The 9,901-nt window shown below is 45.1% G+C and overlaps 2 protein-coding genes across 2 annotated transcripts; one reads left to right on the forward strand and one right to left on the reverse strand.

Moving 5' to 3' along the window:
- The first annotated feature begins 624 nt into the window (after positions 1-624).
- On the forward strand, positions 625-1,441 carry LOC125536042 (mavicyanin). Its single transcript, XM_048699130.2, has one exon. The coding sequence runs from the start codon at positions 745-747 to the stop codon at positions 1,249-1,251; it is 507 nt and encodes a 168-aa protein (XP_048555087.2). The 5' UTR covers positions 625-744; the 3' UTR covers positions 1,252-1,441.
- A 433-nt stretch (positions 1,442-1,874) lies between these two features.
- LOC125521080 (uncharacterized) lies at positions 1,875-9,439 on the reverse strand. Its single transcript, XM_048686137.2, has 18 exons — positions 9,121-9,439; positions 8,341-8,410; positions 7,772-8,272; positions 7,496-7,684; positions 7,286-7,399; positions 6,947-7,005; positions 6,767-6,833; positions 6,607-6,658; positions 6,407-6,499; positions 5,823-5,906; positions 5,286-5,701; positions 5,073-5,134; positions 4,678-4,747; positions 4,261-4,341; positions 4,077-4,178; positions 3,246-3,379; positions 2,675-2,768; positions 1,875-2,334 (listed from the first exon to the last, which is right to left on the reverse strand). Exons 1-18 carry the CDS (start codon positions 9,162-9,164, stop codon positions 2,089-2,091), a joined length of 2,478 nt encoding a protein of 825 aa, XP_048542094.1. The 5' UTR covers positions 9,165-9,439; the 3' UTR covers positions 1,875-2,088.
- Between the last annotated feature and the right edge of the window lie 462 nt (positions 9,440-9,901).

Genomic DNA, 9,901 nt, shown 5'->3' on the forward strand with positions numbered 1-9,901 from the left:
ATTGGCACTGAACATTATTGCACTCTTCTCTGTGTTAATGCATTGTCCAGAGCATTCCTCATATAGGTCCAGAATTCTTCTGAGCTCACTGGCTTCATTCCTTTCTGCTTTGATCATTAGGACAGAGTCATCCGCGAAGAAGAGGTGGGTGATAGTTGGTGCCTCTTGGCACACTCGGACACCCGAGAGCCTCCCCTCTCTCTCGGCAGCATGCAGCAGTGCTGATAGCCCCTTGGCACAGATAACAAATAGGTATGGTGAGAGTGGATCCCCTTGCCGTAAGCCCCGGGTCGGTATAAATTGGGATCGAAACTTGGCATTTACTTGGATTCGCAATTTAGCTCGACCATGGCAGCATGTGCGTACATACTTGCATGCCATATACGGAGTACTATACAATTTTATAGTGGGCCAGGCACGTCCGCACATGCATAGCAGAGACCGCGTACGTGGACGGGAAAGTTGATGGAAAGCGAGGTGTAATGGTCAGCTGGCCACAAGGTAGCATTGACTCGTTCAAAGTTCAAACGCACACAAGATCATTCAACCCCGAGTTCCAATTTATCATTCCAGCAGTCAACCTATCACGCTTGCGCGTGCCAGCCAGGCTGGGCGCTTGCTTTGCCTGTGTATAAATGGAGGGGGTCCGTCAGCCAGCCGACCCAACCCCCGTGAAGCATCATCCATCTTCTCTCCTTACGCCGCCTTGCACTGCATTCCAGCCTCCATCTCCAACAGCAACCCATGGCCGCCATGAAAACCATCGTTCTCCTTGCCGTGATCTCGGCCGCCGCCTTGGGCACCGCGTCAGCGGCGACCCACCGCGTGGGCGAGCCGGGCGGCGCGTGGGACCTCACCACCGATTACGGCAGCTGGGCGTCCTCCAGGGAGTTCCACCCGGGCGACGAGCTCATCTTCAGGCACCAGCCAGGGGCACACAACGTGCTCGAGGTCAGCGAGGTCGACTACGACTCCTGCAACGCCACCAGCCCCATCACCACCTTGGGCTCCGGCTTTTTCACCTACGTCGCCCTTCCGGCCGTCGGCACCCGCTACTTCATCTGCGGTTTCCCTGGCCACTGCACCACCACCGGCACCGGCGGCATGAAGCTCAAGATCGACGTCGTGCCAGGTTCCCCCTCGTCGTCGCCCGCCCCGGCCATGCCGCCGCCCTCATCCGCCGCGGCCTCTGCCGGGGCTACAATAGGATCTGGCCTTGTCGTCCTGCTGGCGGCCGGTCTCATGGCTTGAAATGCATGTATTCTTCATTAGCTGATGATGCCCGGTGCATTCAACCGATGTAAAGACTGTAGCCTGTAGGTTTCCCCCCTTCTAAAAAAACAAAAAAACAAAAGGTTGAGTTGCCGCAGCAGACACATACCAGCTTATACTATATTGTTAACTGGTTATTATTGTTGAATACATATAATTAATTTTTTTAGAGCGGGACTTCTAGCTAGTACTTGCGTTGCATTTTCAAATTGGCTGCTATCTCACCGAACCAAATGGACGCTTGTGGCTTTCTACCTTGCTAAGCATTGCTTGTGGGTGAGCAGCACAGCAGATCATTGTTTAAATCAAAGCTATACGTCTAACTTGGCACCAGTAGTAGTGACTGTATGTACTATAGTTTGACAACGAGCATGCCCTCTTCTCTAGAGATGATAATTCGCAATAAAGCATGAAAATGCGCAGATTGTCCATTTGCTACGTTTCCTCTAATGCATTTACTCCCTCCGTCCCAAAATAAGTGACTCAACTTTGTACAAAAATAAGTGACTCAACTTTGTACAAAGTTGAGTCACTTATTTTTGTACAAAGTTGAGTCACTTATTTTGGGACGGAGGGAGTACATCAGAAGGTGACAACTAATGGACAGCCATATAACTTGCCAATTTCTTTTCTCAAGTAATAATAGAGCGAATTAGGAACCTATACAACTACACAGCAGTAATGAAACAAAAAAAACCTCTAAATGGCAGAGAAAGAATACATGGTTGTTCAAAACTTGAAGCCATCCAGTGTTGCCTCAGCAACAACCTACACCACAGTGGTGAACATGTACTGTAAAGGATGAGCTTGTAACTATCAATCCAATTGTATTTCTTGCAACTGTCCATGCCTCCCGTTCATATCATTTGTGATTATATGGACTCTGTCTTTCTTCGGCGACTCCGCCTTGTCGTTTCCTTTGGGTGATTCTACTGTCCATTCACCATCTGGTTTTTGTGTTTCTCCATGTTTCCCATCATCTATTTTCGGTTCTTCTTCCCTGTGATCATAAGCATCTGTAACCTTGGCATCTGTGCAGTCACTAGCATTGTTCTGTTTTCCCTGAAAAGAACAGATCTTGGCAGGTCAGTGCATAACCTGGTAAATGTCTCGGTACAACCTGAGTTGCAAGGAATGGAGGATTTCCTCCTTTTAACTAATTCGCATTGCTTCCATTTGAAAATATCACGGTGGTTCTGTGGTTCAGAACTTGAGATGATAGAATTGTATGCTGACATGTGTAGCTTTTATCTCAAATACAGGGAGTATCTCCATTGTTGAGTTGCAAACTAAAATAGTTTATTGGACCGGCAAGCTGGGCCATTTAAAGTTTAAGCTAGTCAAAACTGGCACGGCCATATATCAGGAACCTCATGTCAGTCTATTGGTCAGAATAAGTTACCTTGTTCTTATCCCGCCAACTCAGTGAAAATGGTCCAAGTAAGTTTATTCTTCTGGACTGAGGCTCCTGGAATGAATCATCTTGTGCAGATGCTCTACAGGGGAATAACAAGCCTATCAAACATCAACATTGGAACACTATGATAGGAAATTTAAGTAGTCTTCTTTTAAAACAGAAGTTAATTAACTCAGATTTATTATCATAGTAGTACACCTAGGGATGCAAGCAGCGGGCCAGAACAACTCGCATCATGTGTTCCAGTGGCTGGCTTAGTACAATTGCCTTTTGATGTCACTACTATAATTTACACTGTGAGAGCAGCTTAGCGGATGTTGCGGACACATCATCTGTGCATCCTTAAGTACACTGCTAATATGGTAGTGGGGAATCAAACTTCTACAACAGAGTTGCCAGAATTGCACATTAGGAGCCTTAAATAGTAGCACGAAAGATGTTCAGAACTTCAGATAGTATTAAAAATCAGATATGTAAATCAATATCGATGTTTTGCCAGGTATAAGCAGCAGACCGCTTGGTACTACAAACATTCGAAGATGCAAGACTGAGATACCTTGGAGAAGGCAAAGGGGAAAGTGCTTTCTGCTGGCTAGATTGGTATTGCAGTGTGGCCTCCAACATTGTTTCTGCCATTACAGCTCTGTTCTCCATTTGGGCAAGTGATGCCATAGCTTCCTCATACTTCTCCTGCACACGTGTTGTCACCCTGATGAGTACTAAATGAGGAGTATAGCAAGCATAGAGCTGGCCTCATTGCATATCAATTCTGACAAATATTTACTCTGACTGGTAGCAAAATAATATGAGAAAGAGACTGGAGTTTGATTCTTTAATGCAAACATTGCTAGTTAAAACAATAAAATAACGGCATATAGTCTGAGAACACAAGACATGGTGTGTTGTGATATTCAACTATGTGCAAGTTAAATGTGTGACCTGGGCAATATCATTCCCATAATTACAAAGAAATTATGTATGCCTGAGCCATCATGCAATACAGTGATTCGACTCAGGATGTAGCAAATCTACTAGCTATGATTGTTTCCCCAACAGGCAAAGGTTTTGATCAGTTTTTTGTAACTGATCAAAACCTTTGCCTGTTGGGGAAACAATCATAGCTGGGAAGAATAGGGGAGCCTGCTCGAGATGCCCTTAGACATCTTTTGAGCGAATGTTACAACTATTTTGAACAAGTGTATGTTTTTTTTGTTGATACATATGCCAAAATCTCTAATAACATGATTGTCCATATTATTTACCAGATGCTGATGCTACACACGTGCCTGGGATTTCAGTTAGTTGACTTAGTTCTGAACAAAACAAGCGATGCATAAGAAAACCAGAGATGATCTGCACACGCAATAGATGAAGTTGGCTAATTAACCTGCAGCACATTAGCAGCGTATCTCTGAGCAGCAGCATCCTGCTCTGCAGAGATGCGTGCTTCTTCTGCAAATTTCAGTTCTTGTTCCACACGCATCACCAGCTTCAATACGATTCCTTGTTAGTGAATATGTCATAGTAAAGACTAGATAGAGATACATTTGTGAAGCGATAACAAACTGTACCTGAAACATTGCTTGCTCCTGTTCCTGCTTGTCTGATAGGGCCTGCTTTAGTTCAGATAATTCGTGTTCCAATTGCTCAGCCTAAAACAGAAGAGTTGTTATTTGCAAGATTATTTTTTCAACCATACATCAGTCATCGAATGAACTATGATAGACTGGCAGAGACTATAATTTGGTGAATGGTCATTACAAAATTGAAGTGCCTATGCAATAGAAAGCTTGCAGAATTTCTATTTGGGTGAAATGGTTATTTAGCTGTGCATTTACTTCAGAAAATAGAAATACAAGCTAAACATACAAAACTATGAAAAGGCTATTTCTGTGGCATAGCTGCATAGGCAACAATACTGAGCTATAAAGTTTAATATTACTGTGTCATCTGATTATTGACATAATGGCAGGTATATCTAGCTATACCTTTGCACTTAATTGGCGTCTATTATCTTGCTTTACCATTTCCATCAATGCTGTCTCTAGCTCATCAGCTCTGAATAGCAGAAAAACAGAATAATTAAAAAGGAACACTTAGACTGAAGCATAGTGTGGTTAAGTTTCAACTAGTTATGATGTAAGATTTCTGGGATTTTCAAGTCATTGCAGAAAATTGGACCATCAAACAGCATAAGAAACCAGGAATATTTACTTGGAACAATTGTAACTATTTTAAAAGTGGAGTGATCATACAAAATTGTTCCTTCCAGCACACTAGAACAAACTACACCCATGAAATGTGGCAACTAGATCAGACATACCTATGAACGATTGTTAGCAACCCGTGACAAAAATCAATCATGAAAATGCAGAAAATGTACCTGAGAACAGCTGATCTTCTCTCCTCTAGCAATCGGCATAACTCAAACTTCAGCCAGGTGACCTGCAGTAATACAATTAACACAAATTAGTGTATTACAGCAACCACTTGAGTTGTTGAGCTACTACTAGGGGTAGAAATAAAAATAGAGGGATCACAAGTTGCAATGACTTGGATACAGTATTAATGATTGGACTATGATTGAGATGGCTACCTGGTCCTTCGGATCCGGCATCGAATCAATCTCAGAATTGACTGTCAGGGCACCATACATATCATCGATGTCTCCAGAATCACCCTCTTGGTTGACATCTCCGTCTGCAACATCACTCATTTGGTCTGCAGAATCATTTATTGACACCAGCGGTTCAGGCTCGCGTTTGAAATTATAGAGCTTTGATGCAAGTCCGCTCTCCTTGCAGACACCTAGACCTTTTGCCCTTTCTTCCATGGATAATATAACAGATGGTCGGTGTTTGTTCCTCAGATCTTGCAATCCTGTTTCATTTACAGACTGATATCCCATGCGAGCTGTCAGGACAAGCTGGCTGCTGTCAAAAGTAGACCCAGCTAAAGACTGCAAAAGGGTAACTGCGTCACCAGCATCTTTTGTAGTCACAAGTGCAGGGCCTGCAATTAAAGCAAGAAGTCAAACATCAGTCTCAATCCAATTCATGAGATGGACTTTTTTATGACATAATATCAAATCCCTTTTGGGGTTAGTACGACAAATCAAAACTGTGCTTTGTACCATAAAACTCCAGGAGTGCAAGGGCTGTCCGGAATAGCATCACACGATTCCCATCAAACAGAAGCACATCCCATACACGGAGGACTGAAATGTTCAAACAGAAAAGCAATATAAATTTGTATCGTTTTTTCAACATCAAAACAGAGCAAATGCATGAGACTTTTACACTGGACAAGCTCGTTGCTTACACAACAATAAAGAATAAATATAACTGATTATTAGAAACCAAAATATTATTGTTCCTATGTGACAGCCATTAAGATCAGAGAAACATGGTTATGGCCATCTTCACACTTTCTCGGGAGGGCGAGGGCCCGCTTCACCAACTTCTCCCGGACCTACTCCTTATGAAGATCACATGGATCTACGTTCCATCACATAGATGTTGTTATCAATAGAATCGTTACACCAGATTAGTGCTGTTCACATGTTCACTAAAAGTGATGTTGGTTTGGGCTTGCTCATGGGACATCAATGTGCTTCGTTGAGGCAACCTCATATTGTTAGCTAAGGACTAAGGTAAACTACTAGAAAATGTACTTCTAGAAGCAGCAACTGTTGAAAAAACATAGGGGAACACTAACCACTTTCCCACGGAAGTACATTGGTGAAAATGGATAGGAACCATGGTCCAGTAACCCATGCAACTTCAACACCGAGGTAGTCCAAGTGATTTGCTGCATTGAGAAGCATGTCAAGCCATGAAGTTTTGGGTTTTTGCAGTTATTTACTAAATGAGTCCCATCGCACCAATAATGCATTATATTTGTAATAAGTTGCTAACCTAATTTCGGGAATTTCTCACGGACTAGCTCCTCTAAAACAAGCTGATCCACCTGAATGGATACCAAACATTAATTTTGCATAAGCAGTGATCAAACTTGGAATCAAGCACTGGCATATGCAAGCATTGAAAAAGATAGTAACTGCCAACATCACAGTACCTGGGACTCCATCATTTCTTCAGAAAAGTACCCATCAAAGTAGTCATCAATAATTCCTGCCAATGTCCTGTTATACCATAAAGAGATTTAATATACTATTTAAATGAGCTATTTTGAGATCATAGGGTTTGCAACACCAAACCCAGATAACAGTAGAACAAATTGTCATGGTGGGTGTACCAAAATGCGTTCTCTTCTGGCATCAATAGAAGTAAGAGACCAGCAAAGAAGTTCATTGCCTACAGTATTCAACAGAAAAATCGTTGCTATGAGAAAAGTTAAAAAATGTCCAGGCATAAAAAATTGTCTACGATCTCATAGTAACAGCAGAATATTGATCAAGCCTTCTATAGTCACGTGTATTATTTATTGGAACCATTTAGTAGTAGGTTTTGGGTCCAGTAGTAGGGTATCTGACTTTGAGTACAACAAGTTTACATCAAATGTTGTTCAGAGAAACAAATAACATCCAGCAACATAGAGGAAATATGTGGGTGGCATTAATGGAGATACGCTTACCTGACAGTAACCAACTGTTGGATTGTGTCTAGCATAAGCCAGAAGCAAGCGTCTCAAGGCATTTCTTCCAACATCATCTAAAGCAGGATGACCTGGAAAAGTTCTGGGCAAGTCCTATAAGAGCCCAAATGTGTCAAATTGGCCTCTATTAGCATTCCCGGATGCACATTTTTAACAAAAAGGACAATACTTTTCCATGGCAACATCTACCTTCTCTATTTGCCCTTTACACTTTTCTTCGGCAGAAAATGCTGACAATACTTCAGGTCTTTCATCAACTCCTTCTGAGGCCAAAGAATCTGAACAGCCGCCATCTTCTAATTCACCTTCAGAAGCAAGCAGACTACCATAATACCCTTCTACTCTGCGAGCTCCAACACCAACAAAAGCTTGCCACAGCTGTTATCACAAAAGCAATGGGCTACTGAATGAGCCGTGCAATAGATTAGCAAAATAAATAGAAAAGCTATAGGAAACAGGCTGCACCTCTCCTCTCAAAGCCATCGGCAGTCCACCATGGACAAGACACTCCAACTCTTCCTTCAAAGAATAAGTTTCTTCTTGATTGGTGTTGCCAATTTCAGCATTCACATCACCTGACTGCACTTCTTGGCTAGGGTCAACCTTATCTGCGTCATAGAACTCGTCATCTGAGTCCGCTGACACCTTGCTCTCTTCAACTGTCACAAGATGGGTGGATTCCTTTGACTGCAGCCTGCCAGCAGATAAATACTTCTTCTCAACACGCAGACCCATCACCTGCTCGATGTTGCCCAGGGATGACCGAATTGGCTCCCATGATCCAACCTTACGTGTCCCTTGTGCACTCCTCTCATGCAACAACTCAGAACTTCCATTCTCAGGATTCTCCTCAACTACAGGTTCGACTTTGTCCGCGGACAGTGCAACCTTCGCATCATGTCCAGACGACTCAGATCGCCTCTCAAGGAAGTTCTTCCATCTGTCGGATCTCTCCTCCTCCTCCTCCTGCAAGTACAACACCCATCAGTACCAGGCAATACATACATACAATAATTCAGGCATGCATATTATACCTTGTAGATGCCTGCGTACTCCTTGTAACGCTGCAAGTGTTGGGGGCGCACAGCGAAGCCATAGGCATCCCTGATTCAATCACACAACATCAGGAATGAAGTACTGGCACTATTTACAAAGAAATAATAAATACGCATAAATAATACTTAAAACTTGAAGGTTCTATACTTGTATCCTCTCCCAGATACAAAGCGCCCAGACAAAAATTGCTAGAAAATAATCGTACTCGGTAAAATATGACCATGCCGCAACTCAATTGCACTTCCAAATGTTTTTACGAATCCTAAACTCGTTGCAACACTTCAATTGAACCCCAGATCTTATCGAAAGGCAAACACCACTGAATTCAGCGATTCACCCAAATGCCCCCAGCCAATCTACACGCAGCCCAAAATCCAGCCTCCGAAATGGGTATGGGATCCAGAGACACCCAACGCTCTGCGACTCGGTAAACACTGAAACGGTCGGTCCAGGCATTTACCCAATTTCGCACGGCATTACCCGCAAAACTAAACTAAGCAAATGACGCGCCGCAGCGAGATCCCCGGCGCAGGAAGCACGTGGAATCGAAGCCCGCGGAGCGGAAATCTCGCGACGGAACAAAGGGAGGAGCGAGACGCGGCGAGATCCTCGGCCACCTAACGCCCACGCACACGCCAAAATTCGGGCGAGGCAAACTCGCGCGCGGGCGTCGAAACCAAGCGGGACGCGCGCCCCGGAAGTCCCGAGGAGAGGCCTCCCGGACGGCGGGCGGGCGGAGGAGCGGGAGGGGCACGAACCGCTTGTGCTCGAAGGCGATGAACGGGAGGCTCTTGGGCTTCATCTCCTCCTCCGCCTAGCGCTGCGACGGCGTGAGACGGCGGCGGCGGCGGGGGGAGGGGGAGCGGAGCGGAGTGGGGCGGGAGTAACGCAGTGGTGGCGGTGGCGGTGGCTTTGATCTGGTCCCCCTCCTCTCCCCGGCCCGGTGTCTGCGCGGCGCGGAGCGGGCGGAAAGGGACGAGATGCAACGGGACTCGAGTGCGAAACGGGGGCGACGGGACTGGACTGCACTGGGGAATGACCGGCCTCGTGGGTGGCGCCGCGCCTTCTTTTTTCCGGGTTGGCACGGGGAAGCGGAGGTTGGTTGGTTCCGTTCCGTGAGACTTGTGTCCGCCGCGACCGCGACCGCGGGCGGGGGCCGAGATCCCGATCCTCTCCGTGCACGGGGGGAGCGGTGTCAGTGTCACGTCGTGTTGGCCGGCTCTCCAATCAGGTTCTGGTGCGCGGTGTGGTGGCGGGGTTGAATTCTTGATCTGATTCGACACCGCCGCGACCGCGTCTTTTTCTGAGGGGGATTGACGGTGGTCGACAGCGAGTAAACAGCCCCACCGACTATGGGCCTGTTTGGTGGGGATGGTGGATTTTTGGATGTGAGGTTTTGAATTACCCCGATTTTTGAAGTTTCAGGAAATTTTGAAAAAAAAATAACCATGTATATAGTGGTGTATACTTCGTTTCTGAAAATTTCGATGATGAAATACATTTTGATGTGGTCCACACAAAGAAAATCACAAACCTTTA

This window comes from Triticum urartu, chromosome 1A (genome assembly GCF_056163025.1).
Source record: "Triticum urartu cultivar PI428250 chromosome 1A, HENAU_Tu73, whole genome shotgun sequence".
NCBI classification, from domain to species: domain Eukaryota; kingdom Viridiplantae; phylum Streptophyta; class Magnoliopsida; order Poales; family Poaceae; genus Triticum; species Triticum urartu.

Coding starts and splice junctions, on each gene's coding strand:
- LOC125536042 (XM_048699130.2), top strand. CDS start 745: ATGGCCGCCATGAAAACCATCGTTCTCCTTGCCGTGATCTCGGCCGCC.
- LOC125521080 (XM_048686137.2), bottom strand. CDS start 9,164: ATGAAGCCCAAGAGCCTCCCGTTCATCGCCTTCGAGCACAAGCG. Junction 5,907..6,406: donor TGTACTTCCGTGGGAAAGTG/GTTAGTGTTCCC, acceptor TGAACATTTCAG/TCCTCCGTGTATGGGATGTG. Junction 4,342..4,677: donor GACGCCAATTAAGTGCAAAG/GTATAGCTAGAT, acceptor CTTCTGTTTTAG/GCTGAGCAATTGGAACACGA.